Source organism: Pseudorca crassidens, chromosome 8 (assembly GCF_039906515.1).
Source record: "Pseudorca crassidens isolate mPseCra1 chromosome 8, mPseCra1.hap1, whole genome shotgun sequence".
Classification (NCBI taxonomy): Eukaryota; Metazoa; Chordata; class Mammalia; order Artiodactyla; family Delphinidae; genus Pseudorca; species Pseudorca crassidens.
The window spans coordinates 9,098,647-9,119,871 of NC_090303.1; the positions used below are offsets into that span (position 1 = coordinate 9,098,647).

Consider the following 21,225-nt stretch of genomic DNA (forward strand, 5'->3'; position numbering starts at 1 on the left):
AGCCCCCTGGGGAGTTGCCAGGCTTCTGGCATATTTCTCTACACTTCAGTTTCCTCATCTGTACATTGGGGATGATAACAGAATCTTCCTCACAGGACCCTGATGCAGATGTGATGAGATAGTCTGTCTCAGACGTTCGGTTGAGGCCTGACACAGAGTAAGTGTCCTAATGAATGAGCCGTGTCAGGTGGAGCTCGGAGAAATGACAACTGGTGTGTTGGGGAACTTCTTTGAAGACTTTGCTTAATGGCACCATGTCATTTTAATAATTATGGGAGTGAAATACGAAGCTCTTTTTCAGAGAGTAAAAGTGACTTGTTCAGTAAACGTTATAGAGGGAAGTTGGTGTCTGGGATGAAACTCTCAGTTAACATGCGTTTGGGCGGTTCTCTGGTATCTCCCACCTTCCCTCAAGACCCAGCCTTTCCACTCAGGCCTCTTCCGGCAAATCAGAGGATTGTAGCTGCTCCCGGCTCAGGTCTGCCCGCTTCTGATGCCCCCACCCAGGGTAAAGGGAGGGGCCTCGTTCTTCTGATGAATTGGTTACACGCACCCCAGGCCTTGCTTTCTTTCTTCATCGTCGTGTCCTCACTGAAGTGGAAGTTTCCAAATCCTCAAACTTTCTCAGCTTCTTAAAAAGTAGCTGTGGATTGTCGCCTTGGCCGTGAAGAGAACAGAGCGTTGGCAGCTCCTAAGCGGCCCTGCATCTTGACACCAGGGACATTGTACATTATTTCCGTTCTTCTTAACCCATCTTCGCGGGCCTGCGGCAGCACACCTGCCAACAGGTGTGACCGCTGCTGAGTCTCAGAATTCGGGGTGGAGACGGAGCCCGTCCGAGGCTGGGCCTCCGTGAGACTCTCCCAAGGAAAACGGTGCAGGCGAGGGCACAGCGCTCACCTTATTGCTCCAGTCAAGGGGAAGCTTTTTCTTTTCTGTTTAGTGAAAATCTAAAGACCTTTAGAGATGGAGTTAAGACAGCCCACGCACTTGCAGAGGCTGCATCATCCGGCAGAGCGGGGAACAAGAGCGGCTCTGTTCCTGGGGGGACACGTCCTTGGTGGGTGGCCAGGCAAAGCCACAGCTCCCGCAGGACTGAGCTTGAGGGAGAGTCTGAATGTCCCACAGTCACACAGATGTCACACGCCTCGAAGTCCCACGTTAGCTTCTGCATGAGCTGCAGGGATCCAGGCTCAAAGGGCCATCAGTCTGTTTACAAAGTCTCGTTCGCACTCAGCTGTTTGCTTCCCCCAAGGGGAGGTGGCGGTGGACAAACCCCAGTCCCCTTGGCAGCACGTGGACGGGACAAGCCGTCCCAGCTCTTTGCGCGCAGACCGTGTTCTTAGTCTCTGCAAGTCATTCGTTCACAGCAACTCCTTCTGGGTGCCTGCTGCTTTCAGAACTCCGTGCGGGGTGGATATTTGGGGTTCCAGGCTGCAGGCTCCCCTCTGGGGACGTTTCCTTAACTGCAGGTGTGGTGGGGTTCTTATCCCACCCAGACCCACACTGAGACGGGGGAGGGTGCCTCCAGCCCACCCTTGGGACACCAGGTGTAAATAATGCCGCAGGGGTGGAGACGCATCCTGGGCCAGTGGGAGGAGTTTCCTTGGCTCCAGTGTGTGTGTTGGGGGTGGGCGGGACGGGGTGTTATTCTCTGCATTGGCCTCGGGGCATGTGCATCTCTGGGTCACTCCACACCTTTGGAATTAGGGGTAAAGGGCGTTTGCCTCAGACATACCTGGCCACACATATGTGCATGTTGTTCATAAACCCCGGGGCCCTCGTGTCTGGCAGACGCGTTAACGCCGCTTCCCCCTGCGTCTTCCAGCTTGCAACGTGTGGTATCTGAACTCCGTGGAGATGGAGTCCCTCACGGGCCACCAAGCCATCCAGAAGGCCCTGAGCATCACCCTGGTCCAAGAGCCGCCTCCTTTGTCCACGGTCGTGCATTTCAAGGTGTCAGCCCAGGGCATCACCCTGACGGACAACCAGAGGAAGTGAGTGTGTCTGGCGGCCGGGCTGCGGGGAGGGCGGGGCTTCTGACCCCACTTGGGGTGAGACCTTCCACCAGCTCTGCCCAGGCCCCTGCACGTGCGGTGGTCACCCCGGCAAAGCTCAGCGGTCCTAGAACGAATCAATGATCTAGTCACTCTGTGCTTGGTCCTGTATGTCCCCAGAGACACATATAAACTATTGACATTAGGCCCAAATGCTGTTTTTTTAGAAGTCAGTAAAATTTTTAAAAAGATACATGGATCTTTGAGTATCTCTTACACACGCACACACACACACGTACACACACACGCACACACACACACGTGTGTGTGTGTGTGTGTGCGTGTGTGTAGTTTGCAAATGCAAAAATCTTTTGTCATTTCTGTAAAAACACTCAGAGACTATGATAGAATCCACTTATCTTTGCTTCTGTATCGTTGGTCATCCCATTCTAACACTTGGTCATCCCATTTCAGGTGAGAGTGTGACCTCGATAGATATTATTTCAGTATCTAGATAATGTTAATTATTATGTAATAATATTATAGTATATAAGAATAATTAATGTTAATTATTAACTATCATCTAGATATTGTCTATTGTTATATCTTAGTTAACAACATTTGAACATCTAGACAGTAGATGCTGTTTCAGTTTCCAGGTGAGCACAGAGCAGGGTCAGGTGCGTGGACGGAACAATGGCAAGCGTGTTCCTCCCACGAGCAGAGCCTTTGACCTCAGGATCCAAGGCATTTCAGAGGCAGTTATTGTTTATTTGTTATGGAAACAGCCTGCTGTGATTAATGAGGAAGCCAGGTCAGCGACCCTCAAAGCAGAGTGATGGCCGGAGCTTCAAGGGGCAGGCGGCCAGTCCCCGCACCAGCCGGTGGGGCAGCGCTCACCCCGGCGCCCTGGAGCTCTTCCTGCCACGGCCCCTGCTCCAGAGCTAGTCCTGGGCTTGGGAGGGTCCCTGACCCAGAGCTCCCACCCACTGCTCTCAGGATGAAGTGGGCGTGGCGTGTCAGGTGCAGCGTGGGTCCTGCCACTCGGACTGGGGTCCTTGCTCCCCGCGCTTTACCCGACGGGCCACCGTGGCACGTTCCTCATGCCATGCACTCGGTTTCCTCTCCTCTCAAGCTGCACTGAGGTAACCGTCTTGGGATGTCAGGGACTCGAATGAGATATCCACGAGCAGGTGCCGGTACGGCTCAGCTGAAGCGTGGACAGGGGGTCGGGCAGGAAAGCACGGCTCCTTCCTCCACAGCCTCTCTATTTTCTCCTGCTACCTGTGTGCTTTTTCTGTATCTCTAGTTTCCCTGTGTCCTTATAAAACCATGGGGGTGGGCCGCGTCCGTGGCACCCGGGATCTTCCCTGTCGCAGGACACGGAACGCGCATTCAGCCTGGCTGACGCTGGACAAAAGAGGCTGTGTCCTCCGTGTTCCCGCTGAAAGATGCCCGGCTCTGCCTGTGCCTTTCCCGTACGCTGGCCTCTTTCTTTCCTTCTCCTGATGAGCTCTCTCCTTGCCCAGATCAAAGCCACCAGCCTCTGGAGATACCACCTCCCCCAAGAGGAGAGGGGCGCTTGCCCAGCTGGAGTGGGGCACACAGGGCAGGCCATGCTCAGAGGAGCGGGGAGGGCTGACAGTGAAACAAAGGACGAGTGACAGGAGCCGGGACCGAGGACAGAGGAGTCCTCTGGTGGGTCCCCCAGCGGCTGTGCTGGCCCGGCGGTAGTAGCACCTCCCAGTGGGTTTCACGTGCACAGCCCTTGACAGTCTACAACATGCTGTCAGATGCCTCGTTGGGGCTGACTTGGCTCCTGTCCTGGGAGAGTGGTGGTCTGTACCAGACGCCCTCTTCACAGGCAGCTGCGAGGGCTGTAGACAGTTGGTGTTTTCCTGGGATGAGGGCAGGAAGGTAGGGCCTCACTCAGCTTGGTCCCGCCCTCCACTCAGCTGGCAGCTTCTCCATTTCACTCGGCAAGGTGCTTCCCTTCACCCCGAGACGCACTCCTTTCCTAGTGCCCACTTTTCCCGGAACCACTCTGCCCAGCCTCGTAGGTCTGCTGATTTCTAACAAACGTACACTCTGCTCTTCTCTCCAGACCACCAGTAAAAGCATAAAATAGGCTTCTTCCCCCACCCCCCCCCACCGAACCGCCTCCTGGGGGTCTGCCCAGGGCAGCGTTGTCACTGCAAAACCCCAGTAATGGGCGCTCCCTCTCCCTGTCCCGGCAGGCTCTTCTTCCGGAGGCACTACCCCGTGAGCGGCGTGATCTTCTGTGCGTTGGATCCACAAGACAGGAAGTAAGACGTCTGTATCTGTACTAAGCAGTGCATGTGCTTCCTTTGCTTTTTAAGTTAATGAAGAAATTAACGTGACTCTCCTCTTATTCTGTAATTTGCAAGGTGGATCACAGACGGCCCTTGCTCCAGGTATGTTGCCAGCCTGTCTTCATTCTTTCTTAGTAGACAGACGCTTGCCTCCAAAGCTGAGTTCTGCCCCAGATTTCCAAAGAGGAAGATGACTAAATAATGCCGATGGGTTTGGGTGTGACCTTTTTAAAAAGATTTTTATTGGAGTATAGATTTACAATGTTGTGTTAGTGCGTTTGGCATTCAACAGAAATGAAAGTGTTCTCTTTAGGCAGAAAGGGCCTGCGAAGGGTTAACTTTTCTGCCTGCTCTTCTCTGAATGAGCAGTACTTACCTGTGACCCGTAAAATGTGGTATAAATAGTGTGAAGAGATTGCACAGCGTTTCTGGCCATTGAGGAGGGGTAGAGTCTGCAGCAGCGCCGAGGCCGGGGTGTTGGAAGGGGGCGCTGCCTGAGTGCAGCGGGCGTCAGCCCAGAGGGAGCACGGCTCTGCCCTGGCCCAGGCTCTGCGGTGGCCACGCAGCCTCGGAACCCTCCAGAGCTGTCTGCATGCCCACGGGTGGGCGTCCTCCGCGTCACCTAAATTTGATTACCACGAATGTCTAACTGCAGGGGTCCAATCCCAGGATTCCAATTTCACGTTGGCCGTTTGTCCTGGCATCTGATAAAGTGGTCGGAGCCCCCGGCGGGGGGGGCGGTGCCCCCAGGCCGCTCTGGCTCACAGGGCCCACGGCGATCCCAGCCGTGTGGAGTGTGTGGCCCCAGCGGGGGTCACTTGAGTGCCGTCAGCCAGTCCCTCCCGTGGTGTGGAACCCACTCAGCTCATACAGAAAAATTCTTCATTGTTCTGAGAAGGAGAAGAAAGACCTCAGATAAGGAAAAACTACCATTATCCAAGTCCAGGGATTTGGATTTGGATAATGGTAGTTATTGTGTTAAGTTTGCGGCTCCTGAAAGCTTGTTCAGATAAAGGCTTCTGTTCTTCTAAGAAAAATAGTAGATTGTTCTGTGCTTTTTTGTTTTGTTTTGTTTTGCGATACGCGGGCCTCTCACTGTTGTGGCCTCTCCCGTTGCGGAGCACGGGCTCCGGACGCGCAGGCTCAGCGGCCACGGCTCATGGGCCCGGCCGCTCCGCGGCATGTGGGATCTTCCCGGACCGGGGCACGAACCCGCGTCCCCTGCATCGGCAGGCGGACTCTCAACCATTGCGCCGCCAGGGAAGCCCTGTTCCGTGCTCTTAAACAGTTTCCTCACCTGCACGTACTTTGTAACTCAGGGGTATGAGGCTGGAGAAGGGAGCCCCTGGCGTGTTTTTAACCTCCCATCCTCTGGCCCCAGTGGGTGGGATCGTGGGCATCAAGGGAGAGCCCCCAGCACCCCAGGAGCCGAGGCTGGGGTGCTGGCACCTGGAGTTTTGTGTGCCCGTCTGCTCTGATCGTGTGAGCAGGGAGCAGGCGGCTCCTGAGGTAGAGCCAGGGTCCTCCCCATCAGAGACTCGGGAGTGAAGCTCAGGAGCTGGCAGAACCGGAGGGTTCTGGCCAGGTTGGAGCAGCGGCTTTGGTTCAGGTCCCAGACCCGTGACTGGCACTCCTCGGTCCTGCCCGTCAGGTTCCTCCCTTGTGAGGTCTGGGCACAGCATCCTCCCTGCAGGGTCTGCGAGGCAGAGAGGACGCAGACCTGCATCTGGAGGTGCCCGGCAGGGGACTCGGCCCCTGAGACTTTGAAGAAGCAGAGGTTAGAGGTGGCGGCGGTGCGACAGGAAGCGGAGGTTTGTATCCTGTGGGGTGGACAGGACTCGGCTGGCACGCTGACCTGGCTTTCCTTTTGCAGGGTCTTTGGATTTGTGGCCCGGAAGCAGGGCAGCGCCACAGACAACGTGTGCCACCTGTTTGCAGAGCATGACCCCGAGCAGCCGGCCAGTGCCATCGTCAACTTCGTGTCCAAGGTCATGATCGGCTCCCCTAAGAAGATTTGAGCCCCCACAGCCTGGAGACTCCAGAAGGGCCTGTGTGACCCTGACGTTCCAGGCCCAGGAGGGAAAGGGGTTCCTCCAACCTTACAAACAAACAACCCTGCCACCAGCTGGCCTTAGCTGAGAGCCACTGCTCATGGATGCATTTCTGTAGCCCAGTGCTTTCCAGGTGGAGGAAGTTGGGCATCGGGTGTGCCCGCCCGGTCCCCATGCAGGAAAGGACCATGCAAGGGGACGTGGGGACCCGTGTTCCGCGAACTCTGGTGTTTGTGGGAAGGAGGGGAGCCCGCCCGCTCCTCAGTGGCCCTGAGTGACCGGCTGTGCCTTGCCGCTGTCATGTCAGAGGGCTCCCATCCAGCGGGCACCTCAGGGCCTCTGTCCTCCCACGACGGAGGTGCTGATTAACCTGAGAAGGGGATGCATGTTGGATGAAGGTTTATGCGGGTCAGGCTCTCCCGGGGCACTGGGGCATCATGGACAAGGGGACGACGTGATGGGCGGTGAGCACGAGGGAGGTCGTGCGGCCACTGTGAGGCCGGAGCCTGGGCGTGGGGACGGCTCCCCGCGTCTGCGCACGTGCCTCAGCTGAACGGCGCCCTGGGCCGTGAGAGGGGAAAGTGAGAAGATAGGAGTAAAACCCCATTTCCGTGTAATTTATGTGTTACGTAATGCCAAGTTATTTATGAGAACGGTTTGCCATTGCTGTGCTGTACTGGTGTCCAAAAGCTGCCGCCTGCCGCGCCGGGGCTCCGGGAGGAGCATCTGTCCCCGTGTCGGATGCACGAAGACGGGTGGTGCGGACTCTGTTGACCGCTCCGTGGGCCGTCGTTGCCTGCGGGCAGCTGCCGAAAGCTGACTTTGCCTCAAGCCGCCTTCCCGAACGCTTGACCATCCACGTGTCTTTTCCAGGCTGTGGGTACATCCTCGCTGCGGGGGGAAGGGTCCTGAGGGGTGGGACACGCTTACTTGGAGACTCAGCCGTCCTCCACGTCGCGGTTCTCGGCCCTCCGGGGGCCTGGGAGAGATCATCCCGAGAACCACTGACCTGAGGGAACACTGGTCTGTCTCCACCCAGCCTGTTGGCGCCCGTCGGGATCCCTGTGTTCTGGCCCCTGAGCAGGGTGAAGATGAGGACGAATCTCAGTCCTTCCGCGCTGTTTCCAGCTCTTCTGCATCATCTTAGCCACCTAATCGGCTGTGCTCTTTACGCTGATGTGCATATCGCAGAGCCGTGGTCTGTCCACCTGAATCCGGCAGTGGTCAGAGGTTTGGGAGAAGAAGCCAATGGTCCTGCAAGATCCCATAGCAAGAGGCCCCAGTCTCCTTCCCCGTCACCCAAGACACTTGCACCATGGCTCTCCATCCCCCGTGAACTGCCCGTCTCCTCCACTTCGCAAATCAAGCACCAGCTCTTCAAACACCAGGAATCACTGTGGCGGTCACCACGCTGGCGTTTGGAAACGTGCTTTGTGGCTTCTGTTTTCAAGTGGGGCAGAGACAGACTCGGCGACAGCAGAGGTGGGATTGGCCGAGTCGCAGTGGGCGTTGTACGCGTGTATGAGTGTGAGTGTGTGCGTGAAAGCAGGTGGGTGAGTCCACTGTTTAGCTCCTATTGATGCACCAACACAAGTGCCTCATTTCTGTGCCAAATGTTTGCCTTGGTCCTCGCGGACCCTCTACCCTGACGCAGGGCGGCCTGGCTAAGGAGAACGTGCCGGCATCTTCCAGAGGCCTGATGCCTTGGTACCCGGGGTTGGGGGTGTCTAGCATTTCCGTTTTTCATTCACAGCTAGAACTCAGCCAGGGGGAGCGGAGGTTTGTGCTGTCCCCCAGAGGGGCCTCCTCCTGAGATGCTTGTCCCCAGATTTGACCCAGGGACCGCAGGCCAGGTCCCTTATCCTTCTGACAAAGGAAGAGAGGGCTCATATTGAAATCAGAGCAAGAGAGGGGTGCAGGACTGAGAAACGTCAACCACCCCAATCACAGAGGCCGTCCTCGTCCAGAGCATACAAGCCATGACATTTGCTTTTGAAACTGACTGGCAGCTGAGACTTTTACTCTCAGTAGTCAAAGGCATCAGCAGGTGTCCTCCCAGCAAGTGGCTCTCCTCCCTCTGAGGTGGAATGAAAGGAAGCCAATTCCCTGTCTTCTGAGGAGCTGGTACGACAGTGTGTTACATATGCATGAAATGGAACGAGTCCATGAACTTCGTGCTCAGACCTCAGGCAGCCCCACCGCCAACACTGACTCTGGGGCAGGCGGGGGAAGGAGCATCCCCAGGCATCTGGCTTCTGGGGTGCCCGTGGGCACAGGGGTACTGTCCTGGGGCATGCACGAGGACTGCACCCCACAGGTGTCATAGCCAGGGCCTGTTTACCTGCTCATTAACCTGTGCTGTATTCCTCCAGTGTTAACCTATAACTGTGTTAAGTCACCGCATTTAAGGGTCTCCGTGCGTATCCTCGGCATCAAAGACCTCATCGTGTCTCCTTATCTGCCTTACCTAGTAGTGGATATCTTTACTTTTCTTATATTGTAAAGAATGTATCCCGTATGTAACTGAATGTTCTATAAACCCTTTGTATAGTCATTTTCTTTGCTCTTTAAACACCATCTCTATTCAGAGTATAATAAAAGTATAAACTTGGGAAGCCTCAGTGAGGCAGGCCTTTGTTTGTCGTTTTGAACGGGAAGACCCCAGAAGGCGTGTGCGGGTGTGGACATGCGCGTGCGGGTCTGGGTGTGCCCGTGTGTGTGTGTATTTGGGGGTTTGAAGGGGATTGTTTATGGATCAGTGGATTATAGTTTGATTTCTGCCCAGAGACTTTTGAAAATTGTATTCAGAGATTCTAAGAATTTCATAATAATGTGTGGTACTGATCATAGGAGCTGCTACATTTTTGAACATTTGTTCCAGTAGCTGTAGGAGAAAGCTACCCGTGTAGATGAGCCTCTGACGGGACTCCCCAGGTGTCTACCGAGTTGGGTGCTGAACCTGAGTATAAGATGTGTGGTGGGTTCACCTGTTTTCTCAATAGATACTGGTGACAGTTCCAGCGCCACCCTGCCGCTCTCCTGGGCTAGCGGGGTTCGTCCCCCAACCAGGTGAAGCCCCACTGTGCTGGCTTTCTGCCCTCTCAGGTCTGGGCCCCCTCCCGAGGTTGACCTCCCTCCCTTGTTTGGTGATGGACGCAGGACTCTGCTGCCCTTGTTTCCTCTGCGTCCTAAGGCCTGGAGCAACTATCATAGCACGATGCCGGGTGGCCACTGGACAAGCCTTGGCGCAAGTCTGCATCCTAGCCAGGCCCCAGAGCTTCACACACACTGGGTCACACCTGGCCTTGCCTTCCTCTCCTCCTGCAGGCTCTGGCACAGATGTGGCTCAGGGCTGAGGCTTGACCATCCACGTGGCTTAACCCCCATGGCTGCTTCTGTTCCAGCTCAGGAAAGAAACAGAGCCCGGGCCCATTTTGGTCATGGACAGATAGGAGCTGGCTCCCTCACCCAAACTCCATTTCCTCGCGGCAGGGTGAGCCTGTGCGGGCTTCGCTTTCTGCTCTACTGAGGTGCCCAGGAGACTCTGCTGTGAAGGGGGAGCTGCAGTGGCCCCGGGGTTGATGCCAATAGTGGAAGGCAGAGCGGGCGGAGATGGGTTGAGTCTTGTCCAACAGAAGGTTCCCACTGGGCCCTGGACCCTTGATCAGTGTCACAGCAGAGAGTGAAGTGGGAGGAGCTCTGGTTCTACTGCCCTTACGGGTGCGCTTTCAAGGACACAGTCTGGATTTGTCACCACGGCTCCAGGCTGCACAGAGGACTGAGACCCCGCACTCCCAGCCTTGCTGGACGGGCCCCTGCCATGTGGGGAACGTCACACTCCCTATTCATCACTTAGCCACCTATCAGTGACCACACCCCCTGCCCCGCCCACCCGGGGTCCTGGACGTATCAGTGACGGCCTGTTTGCCCCGCCTGCTTGGGTCCTGGACCTATACGTGAACACCCTTCCACCCTGCCCACTCGGGTCCTGGACCTATCAGTGACAGCCCCTCTGCCCCGCCCACTCAGGTTCTGGATATATCCCTCCACCTTGCCCGCTCGGGTCCTGGACCTATCCGTTACCACCTTTCCGCCCGCCCACTCGGGTCCTGGACCTATCAGTGACGGCCCCTCCGCCCTGCCCACTCAGGTCCTGGACCTATCAGTGACGGCCCCTCCGCCCTGCCCACTCAGGCCCTGAATCCATCAGTGACAGGCCCCTCACCTGCCCACTGGGGGACATCAGTTCTGACCCTTTGTCGTCGTGGTGTTTTGTCTCCTAGAGGTTTGTGTGTGGTTTCATAGGTCGTCGGATAAATTGCCCCCATGGCCCAGGGGTCACATTTCACAAAGCAAGGGCAATGGAGCCTGGGTCAAGGCTGAATTGGAGTTTCCAGGCGCACCTGGGGTACTGGGAAGGGACATTTTACGACCTGGGAATGGGCTGTATCTGGACACAATTGAGGCGCAGGGTTGTTGAATTGGTAACAAGAAAAAAGGTCCAAGAACAAATGGCCTTAAAGTTCCTGAGGAATCAGACCACAGCCCAAGCCTGGGCTGGAGCAATAGTAGGGGTGGGATGGGCTCCCCCAAAGCCTGTCACCTGTGGTGGTTCAGTAAAAGGGATTCTGCCACAACTGACCTGGCTCCCAAAGCCTCTTGTCCCCATGGACCTGAGACTGCCTTCCCCAGCCCAGAGACACTGGAGTGGTGGGGACACTGCCAAGGGTCCTGCCCCATCCAGGAAGCACCCTGTGTCTCCCACAGGCAGGGGGTCCCCCACAGCAAATGCCAGGCCAGGGAAGGCTCTCTGAGCCGCAGGCCTGCCACCCCTCCCTCACTGAGACCCCCTCCTCCCCTCAGGCAGTCCCAGGGGGCCAGTGAGAGCCTCAGAGCAGCGGGTGAGCCAGGCTGAGCAAAAGCCTGAACGGTTGATGGGAACGCAGCCCATAGCGGCTGGGACCTGGTGCTGCCCCTACACAGGGCCATGCCCGCTGACACATGAGACTTAATCTGGACCCAGGGTCTCCTAACATAACAGCCCAAGTATCCAGAATACGACAGAAAATTACCTATTGCACCAGGAACCAGGAAATTTACAGCTGAATGAGAAACAATTGACTGAGGCCAGCTTCCAGAGGAATCTGGTGTTGGGATTAGCTGGTGAGGATTTAAAGCAACCGCTGCAACAGTGCTTCAACAAGCAAGTCACAAATGCACGGAGAAACAGAAACAGACACGGCAGAGAACTGGAAGTGATGAAAAAAGCCGAACAGATTACAGAACCAACATGTATGAAACAAGTTAAAAGCCCACTGGAGGCTCAGTAGCAGAGTGGGGATGAAGGAGGAGAGAATCCGAGAACTTGAGGACTGAGCAACGAGGTCTCCAAGCTGAATGGCAGAGACTTTAAAAGGATGAGGGGACCTGTGGGACAATCGTCCTTTGTATCACTGAGTCCTAGAAGGTGAAGGGAAGGAGAGTGGTAGTATTTGAAGAAGTGACCCAAACTCTCCAAGTTCAGCAAAAGACATGAACCTGTAGATTCAAGAAGCCGAGTGAACCCCAAGCAGGAGAAACAGCAACAACAAAAATCCACGCAAAACGTAATCATCATGAACCTTAGGACAGCTAACGACAAAGAAAAAATCTTGAAAGTAGCCAGAAAGGAGTGGTGGATTATGTATACTGAAGGACGACAGTGGATTTCTCGTATTAAACCATGACGGCCAGAAGGAAGTGACACAGTTTTCAAGTCTGAAAGAAAAGAAATATCAACCTTGAATTCTATGTTCAGCGAAACGACCTTCAGGAATAAAGGGAAAATAAAGACATTCTCAGGTGAAGGAACTAAAAGAATTAGTTTTTAGCAGGCCTCTTCTTAACAATTGGGCTAAGGGAAGTTCTTAGAACAGAAAAGAAATGATGAAAGAAAGAAACTTGGAGCATCAGGGAAGAAAAAGGAACAATGGAAAGAACAATAGACTCTGCTTTTCTTCACAGGTATTATAACTCAGATATGATTTGATGATTGAAACAAAAATTACACCACCATCCGATACGCAAGACAGTGATATTGCAAAGTGAGGAAGGTGAAGGGACCTCAATGGAGGTGATGTTTCCACATATCAGTCCAAGTGGTAAAATGCTGATACCAGCAGAAAGTGACAAATCACTCACACACACACATATATATGTAGCAATAGGCTACATTAAATTAGTGATTAAATAAGTGATTTAACAACCACCACGGAAATTGTACAAAAAGTTATACTTAATAGCACTAAATACATCAAAATGAACTTTTAAACAATAACCAAAGGAAGGCAAGGAAACAGAAACAGAGAAACAAAAACAAGGCAAAAACAAAACAATAATATAGCAGAATGTAGCCCTAGCTTATCAGTAATTACCTTCAATGTAAACGTTTGAACTACACCAATCAAAAAACAGAGATTGCAGAATGAAAATACAAAAACAAAAAGCCTGGGCCAATTACATGCTGTTTACAAGACATTTCAAATTCAGTGACATTGGTAAGTTGAAATTACAAGGATGGAAAAATACGTATCATGCCAACATTAATTTAAAAAATACAGAAACCACTGTGCCAACATCTGATAAAGCATCTTTAAAGCAAAGAATATTACTAGAGACAAGGAGGGACATTATACAGTCATAAAAGGATCAGTCCACCAGAAAGACATGAGGACCCTAAATGGACACTCATCAAACAGCAGAGGCTCAAAACATGAAGCCAAAGCTGGTTGAGCTAAAAGGAAACAGACAAATCCATAGTATAGGTGTGGACTCTACATGCCCTTCTCAGCATCTGATAGAACTACTATAGACAGAAAATCTGGAAGGATATGGAAAGCCTGCACAATACAAACAGTCACAGGATCTAAATGATAAATCCTGAACCCCACTCAACAGCAAGATAGACATTTTTTTGAGAACCCGTGGAGCATTCACCAAATAGACCAGAATTTGAGCCGTAAAGTGGAGGGCGGGGGGATCCTGGGAAAGGGCGTGGGTCCTCTCTGGGGAGGCTTCAGGGTTTCACAGACCATGTCAAGTTGCCTAGAACCTGGAGAGTTGGTTAGGACAATAAAGCAGACATGGGTTGAGTGCTTACTGTTTGCCAAGTGCAGGGCAACCACTTGCCAGTTAGCTTGGTTTATGGGGCCAAGCTCCCCTCTGCTGAAGAGCCCAGGAATCCACCCAGCACAAACCAGAGTGGGGCTGGATGGGAGCGTGATTCCTGCTGACTGGGCCAGGATGTGAGCCCCAAACAGAACCCCCCGAGAGGCATGGGTTGAGTCTGCCAACAGCCTCGGCCGGAAGCTATGGAAGCTGGCTATGGTTACCTTTTTCAAGATACAGCAACAGCTCCCAAATGGGGCGGGGACAAGTCAGGTGATCTTAGCTGCTGCAAATGAACAGCTGCAGATAGCTGCCGGCAGTGGGGTCTGCCCTTTTACAGAGAATGAAGCTCAGGGTGGGAAGAGTGTAGAGACTTGACCACAGGCTGCGAGCAGGCAGCAGGCAATTCCAGAGCCTGTGTCCTCCCTGTGGCCCTGAGAAGCCATCCCTGCACACTCTCCCCCAGTGAGCCATCTCACTGAAGGAGATGGTTCCCTCCTTCTGCACTTTGCCTTCCATTTGGACAGGAAGATTCTAGCTGAAGGGATATCCGCAGTCTCCCAGGATTTGTGCTGAAGCTGGTGGTGGCTGAGTATATCGTGGGCAGCATCTCCCCCTGGTGGCAGCATCGCTTACTACAGCAGGCAAAACCGCAAAGACCAGCGCGGTGTCTGTTAGCTGTTAACCTACAAATGGAGAGCGTGTGGAATGGAAAAGAGATTGTCTTAATACAAGGAGCGTGGATGCTGCAGCCGAGTTGTCTGGCTTCAAATTTTGGCTCTTCTGCCTGTTCACTCTGTGACTTTCACAAGCTACTTGACCAGACCAGTTTTCTCTGTCGTCCTGAGAATTAAATGAGGGAACCCATGTAAACAGTTTAGAACAGCAATTCTTTAGGGAACTGGCACTCAATCATAGCTATAGTTATCTTAAAAAATATTATTAGAGTCTTTAATCCTTAACAGGCCGATTGATGGTATTTGTGGATTAAAGTGGAGACCCACTGTACAAAAAGTGAGGCAGGGGCTTCCCTGGTGGCGCAGTGGTTGGGAGTCCGCCTGCCGATGCAGGGGACGCGGGTTCATATCCCGGTCCGGGAAGATCCCACGTGCCGCGGAGAGGCTGGGCACGTGAGCCATGGCCGCTGAGCCTGCGCGGCCGGAGCCTGTGCTCCACAGCGGGAGAGGCCGCAACAGTGAGAGGCCCGCGTACCGCAAAAAAATAAAATAAAATAAAATAAAAAGCGAGGCATTATCCATTGTAGCAGTGACCCCCTACAATAAGGGTGGGAAAACTTTGCCAAGTAAGGGCAGATGTGCTGCACTGGCGTAAAGAAAAAACGTCAGGATGAGCCTCAAACTGCTGGGGCTGAGAAGGTTTCTGTCCCGGAGTGACTAACGTGGCGGTCTGGTGGTCTCCCTGTCTCAGCATGAATAGCGGCTGAGCCAGCAAAGCTCCTGCAGGAAGGAGAGGGTGCGCCACACTTTCTTTCCCTCCTGTCCCACCTGCCGGCCTTTCTGCCCTCCACCCACGTCCCAGCCATCCTTGCCATCTGAGCACAGGTATAAAGAAATACCAGGAATGAAAACAAAGGAAACCTCCTTTATGAGGTGTTGAAAATGTTCTAAAATTGATGGTGTTGACAGTGAATTGTGGTGAAGATACGAGAAACCATTGCATCTTACACTTCAAATGGGTGAGGTGTGTAGTGTGTGCATTGTATCTCAATAAAGCTGTTATAAAAGTAAAAGCAGAAAGAATCTACAAGACTAAGAGAGCCCTGGGAGAGATAGACAGCGATCCAAGCATCCCTGCGTGGAGAGAGCCAGGGAACCGAGCCTGAGAGCCCAGGAGCCGCTGTGGCCCTGCCACGCCACCCGACGCAGCTGCCTCCAGGACCTGAACTTGATAACCAAGCGCAGATGTGCTTTCTCTGACCAACACTCTCCAGCTGGGAAATACGAAGCGCCTCCAGAGGACGAACCTGTAACTGCAGGGCCGGCCTCCTCCTTTGTGTCATGGGAGCCCTTGGGCGGCTTGTGCAGCGAAGTGAACGGGGTGGGGGGGGGGGGGCGGGAGGGGGAGACACCAGGGTGGGGGAAAGGAAGCTGAGAGACAGGAGGGGAAGATTAAGAAATCCAACCCCAGCAGGTAGGACTTCCTGGGGGCACACAGGTGGGCACCACTGCTTCAAGCCAGGTAAGGAGGAGTCTGATGTGGTTTTTTTGGTTTTTTTTTCGGTACGCGGGCCTCTCACTGTTGTGGCCTCTCCCGTTGTGGAGCACAGGCTCCGGACGCGCAGGCTCAGCGGCCATGGCTCACAGGCCCAGCCGCTCCGCGGCATGTGGGATCTTCCCGGAACGGGGCGCGAACCCGTGTCCCCCCCATCGGCAGGCGGACTCTCAACCACTGCGCCACCACGGAAGCCCGAGTCTGATGTGTTTTTGGTCATCCTTTTGTCATTGGGAAACTGGGGGCGGCAGAACTTGATGACAGTGAAGAGGAGACTGGTGAGAATTTAGCAGAGGCTCGGGCTTGACCAGGAGGTGGGTGGGCTCGGGTCTGGGCTGCGGGTTTTGCTGCAGGAGGAGACCTGTAGCCGGGAGAGAGCCTTCAACCTCGCACGTACCTCAGCGGCCAGAGGGACAGGTCTGAGCAAGGAGAAGCTGGAGGTGGCCCGGATTTATCGGGGCCCAGGAGGGCGGCAGTGATTTTCGAAAGAGAGAACTTTCGCCCAGGTCCAGGGAGGTGCAGGGCAGTGGGGCATCCAGGCTGTGAAGACCTGTCAGAGGCCACGGGGAGCTCAGAGCCCAGCTACGAGCGCCTTTTCACTCTCTTCCCTCTTCCCTCCCAAGGCCTCCTAAGGGCCCAGCAATGAATCCTGGGGGAAGGTGAACAACTCTGAGTTAGGTTGGAAACTTGAATTCTTACGAGGGCCTGCATGTCCTCAACACCAGTTGGATCTTTCCTCGAGCAAGAGTGACATTTTATGTATAAACGTGACCAGAGTAGTCACTGGGTCCTCCTGAAGTTTCAAGTGCCTGCTCCCCTTGAGCTGACATGAAGGAAAAAGAAAGACAAAAGTCCGGCTGCTGTGCTATGACCCCATGGGCCCTGCCTGCTCCACGTCTGCTTGGCCTTGGCGGGCAGGTGACAGCCAAGAAGCCGTGTCTATCCCAGCAGGTGTGCTGCACACACACGGCCCGGGACCTGGCAATCCTGGGAAACAGAGGAGCAAGGTGACGGAGGGGAAGGCTTTCCTCGTCTATAAGATGGAAATACCAAGAAAATCACCTCTCTGGATGGTGGAGAGGGGCCAACCAAATAAGTGCAGTGAAGGTATAGTTGCTGATCTCATTGCTTTTTTTTTTTTTTCCTGCATTGGGTCTTCATTGCTGCGCATGGGTTTTCTCTAGTTTCAGCGAGCAGGGGCTACTCTTCATTGCGGAGTGCAGGCTGCTCATTGCGGTGGCCTCTCTTGTTGCAAAGCATGGGCTCTAGGCATGCGGGCTTCAGTAGTTATGGTACACAGCTCAGTAGTCGTGGCTCGCGGGCTTAGTTGCTCCACGGCGGCATGTGCGATCTTCCCGGACCAGGGCTTGAACCCGTGTGCCCTGCATTGGCAGGTGGATTCTTACCCACTGTGTCACCAGGGAAGTCCCCCCATAGCATTTAAGGACAAAGAGAAAGCAAAGCAAGGAAGTACTTTGAAAGTGTTTTCACTTTAAACAGGAATGACTTAAAGAGGAATGGTGGCTCTGGGTGGCAGAGCGCTGCAGCGTCTCAGAGGTGTGCACTGATGAATCTCCACGTTTTCCACTGCTCTGCACGTGGGTGCGGTCGGGCTGCTCAGTCCCCACAGTGTGATCACGGGCCTCAGACTCCAATTCTTCAAATGGTTGCAATGAAGATGGAATGAGGTTTTGCACAAGATAAACCAGTGCAAAGCCTGGAACCTAGTGGTCACCATCATCGTCACCATTACCAACATCACCAGCATCTTCATCACCATCATTGTCACCCACCATGCCTGTCATCATCACCACCACCAGCAGCATCGTCACCATCCCCATCAACGTCAGTGTCATCGTTGTCATCTTTCCTGTTACGAGATGTCAGGTATGACGAGTCCCCAACCCTGCTTCCTAAGAGTTGGAGCATGGGGGTCAGATTGGGAGTACTCGGTTCCCTCCTCCACCAGACCCAGTTGAATGGAGGGGCAGAGGTAACCAGCGTGAAATAGCTGAGGAGTGCTGACTCGCTGTGTGAGTGCGGCTCCGGGGCGTCTGCTTGCCGCCTTGGTAAGGAAGGAGAATTGCAAGAGCTCCTGGCATATAATCAAACACGAACATGTGTTTGCGTTTTACATATGCTTGGTCTCTTAGATGGGCCTATCATCCGTCCAGTTATCCAAAGGAAAGCAGGAAAACATATGTGGAAAATGGACATAGTTACACATAAGAGTGAAGGTTGGAAAAAAATGGGGAAAGATTTGAACAGAGACTTTACCAAGAAGAGATACAAATGGCAAATCAGCACAAGAAAATCATCTCAACGTCATGAGTCACTAGGAACGTGCAAATTAAAACCACAAGGAGATATCATTCCATCTCTCTTAGAGTGGTCAAATTAAAAGAATGCCGAGGAGACCAAGGGAGGGCACAGGAGGACCTCCTGCCCATTGCTGGTACGAACGCAAAAGGCATGCAACCACTTAGGAGACATTTCTTATAAACTTAAAACACGCACTTACCCCGTAACCCACCAATCCTAGTCTTGGGCATTTACCCAGTGGAAGGGAAAGCTTACGTACGCACAAAAACTTATACGTGAAAGTTTAGAGCAGCTTTATTCGTAATTGCTAAAACCTAGAAACAACCCAACGTCCTTAGACTGATGAGGGGATAACAAGCTGTGTCACACCCACGTGAAGGAATGTATTCAGCGAGAAAGGAACAGCTGTAGGTACACTCAGCAACTTGAATGGATCTCAGAAAAGCTATGGCGAGTGAAAGAAGCCAGGCTCCAGGCTGCCCACTGTATGATCGTGACCTTCTGGGAAAGGCAGAACTGCAGGAGGGAGAACACGCCAGGTTAGGGGTTGGGGACAGGGTGACGAGGGAGGTCTGGGAGGTGGGTGGAACTGTTCCCTATCTCGTGGCCGTGGTTACGTGACTCCACACGCTTGTGGGGACTCACAGAACTACATCAACAAGAGAGAGATTTCACTGTATGTAAATTAAAATAAATACAGGATATGAGGCCTCATTTCTGGACAGAGGCCCATGAGTTTTCGGAGCAATAGGAGTCTTTAAACTTTATTTAGCATTTACTCTGTGCCAGGCATTATCTCCTCCAATCTTCAAAACACCCCACTGAGGTGGATTCTCAGAGGTAAGCCCCACTGCAGGGCTGAGAACCTGAAGGCGGCTCAGAGAGTAGCGGCCAGCAGAGCTCAGGTCATCCAGAAGATGCTCACAGCCTGAGCACCGCTCCACGCGCTGCCGTCTGCAGCCGTCCCGCCCCCTTCCTCCCCCGCCTGCTTTATGGGGCACTCTCACCCAGGGAGGTGACAGAGGCGCGCCTCTGCAGGCCAAGGTATAAGACAAGGGACGCACGTGCTTTGTACAAATACAGACATTTACCAGGGTGAGAAGGTGGAAGTTAAGGCGATCGCTGACCGCTGGTCTCTGTGTCTTGGAGGACCCTCTGTGCTCCCAACAGCAGGAGCTGTGCCAGGCTGCAAGCATTGCTGTCGGAAGACACCTTCTCTTCCTGGCTTTGTGGAAGCCTCTCCTCCTGGAGGGGATTGTGCCCCCAGGCTCAGAGGGCTGCATCCCTGTCCATCATTCTCCTCCCCTTGCCACCACTGGGCCCAGGGATTCTGGAGGAGGGGTCTGCTCTCTAGAGTATGTGTGAGTGCGTGCATGTTTGCTGTGTATATGTGTGTATGCATGTGTGTGTATATGCATCGGAGGTCTTCCTTATCACCCTCAAAGCCCTGCAGGTTAGTGACCACGGTGGACCAGGACGGACAGGGACCACAGAGTTTCAGGGCTTCCTGCCCCTCAGCAGCCACCAGGCAGGGAGGGTCACCTAGGACCCCAGGACCTTCCCGCTGCCGGGCAGGGGTGTGAGAAGCGGCGCACAGAGCCTGCACTTCACAACCACTGTCCGGTTTCTACAACCTGCCCGACTGCTGCCTGTGGGACCTTTCCTGTCATTGCTGTCATATGTGGAAGCACAAATACCGTGGAAGGAAGGCTTGAGAGAAAAACACAAAATGATAGCTGTAGTTGGAGGGGGTGTCTTTTTTGGGGGGGCGGGTATTTTCAGAATCGGCTGTAATGCTAAAAAAGCTTTATATTAAGGAAAATGCCTCCTTGCCGGGTCTGCGCAGTTTCCCGGAGTGCCTGCAGGGGGCGCGCGCCAACCGAGACTCGCGCGGGGCTGGGGGAGGGGTGGGTGGTCTGCGCGGGGGACGGGGGCGGGTCCTGGGGCAGCCCGGGAGGGAGATCGCGCGGAGGTGCTGGGGTCCGCGGACCGCCCCCTCGGGCCTGAGCCCTGGCTCCGTAGTCCAGCCTTGTGAAGAGCCTTCCGGGGAGGCGATGGGGCCCCAACGGGACCTCAGGGCCGGGGAAACGGGATGCTTGGCCGGGGGAGGGCTTCGTCATCCGGAATAGACGGGAACCGTAAGGAACTCTCAGCCCCGCCTGAACCCCTCGGGCGTCCGCTCGGCGGAAGGAGAAGGTGGCGGGGGTCCTCCACAGAGCTTTCTTGGGCCCGGGCACGTGTCGGCGCTTTGCACGATTAACTCGCGGAATTGCACAAGGCGTCTCCATCCCACAGGGGAGGCCAGGCAGCTGGGGACCCCCGCACCGTCCTGGGGGGCTCACATCGCCCCCGCCAACCTCCCCACCTCTGCAGAAAGGGGGAAGAAAAGCGATTCCCGTGACGTGTCCTGAGGTTTAAGTACAGAAGCAGAAGGGGAGCATTCTGTACGTAGTGACTGAGGTTGTGAACCTGCAGAGGGCTCGCTGTGCAACTAAGGCTTCCTTTCCCTGTAAGGTCACTTGTGAGGACCCCAGTGGGCGCCTGCCCAGCCCAGCTGCTTCACATGCCAGAGCAAGCAGACGGTGTGATGCTGCAGGCAGGAGGACGGTCGCCCCACCCCAGCAGGGCAGGGTCAGGAAGGGGCCTGGGCTACGGCACCCCATGTCCCCTCTCACGCCTTGATTCCCTCTCTCTGAGTGAAGACGGTACTTTCCCGGGGCACATGAACCCTGTGACCTGGCCCTAGCCTGGCTGTCCTTTGGGACATCACCCGTTCCTTCACCAGCTCACGGTGGATGGCTTTGTGGGAGAGGACCCCATGCTGTAGTTTCTGGAGTTCTGACAATCCCCCACGAGGACTTCTGCTAAACCAGATGGCTTATCTTGAGTCATCCAGTTGTTTGAGTCTGACCGGGCCTCCTGAACTCTTACTTGCTGACTCTGGTAACTCTGACTGGGGCCGCAGCTGAGGTTGGCATAGGGGTGCCTAGGTTGCAAGGCAGCTGCCGCCTTGGGCCCGACTCCAGCCCCCCAGCAGGGAGCCCTGGGGGGGCAGGCTGACTCCCGCTGCCCATGTCTGAGCTTCCTGAGCACAGGGGCCATGGCTTGATGCCAGTTAAATGTCAAACAACCAGCAGAGTTCCT

The 21,225-nt window shown here is 54.3% G+C and overlaps 1 protein-coding gene across 4 annotated transcripts in view; it reads left to right on the top strand.

Moving 5' to 3' along the window:
- TNS3 (tensin 3) overlaps window positions 1-9,002 on the top strand; it is a 228,205-nt gene extending 219,203 nt beyond the window's left edge. For all 4 annotated transcript variants that reach the window (XM_067745699.1, XM_067745698.1, XM_067745696.1 and 1 more), the window contains 4 exons: window positions 1,829-1,997; window positions 4,235-4,303; window positions 4,406-4,432; window positions 6,204-9,002. In XM_067745699.1, the coding sequence (XP_067601800.1) occupies window positions 1,829-1,997; window positions 4,235-4,303; window positions 4,406-4,432; window positions 6,204-6,348 (410 nt within the window). In that variant the 3' untranslated portion in view covers window positions 6,349-9,002. The remainder of the gene's footprint in view (window positions 1-1,828; window positions 1,998-4,234; window positions 4,304-4,405; window positions 4,433-6,203) is intronic.
- Window positions 9,003-21,225: the final 12,223 nt, after the last annotated feature.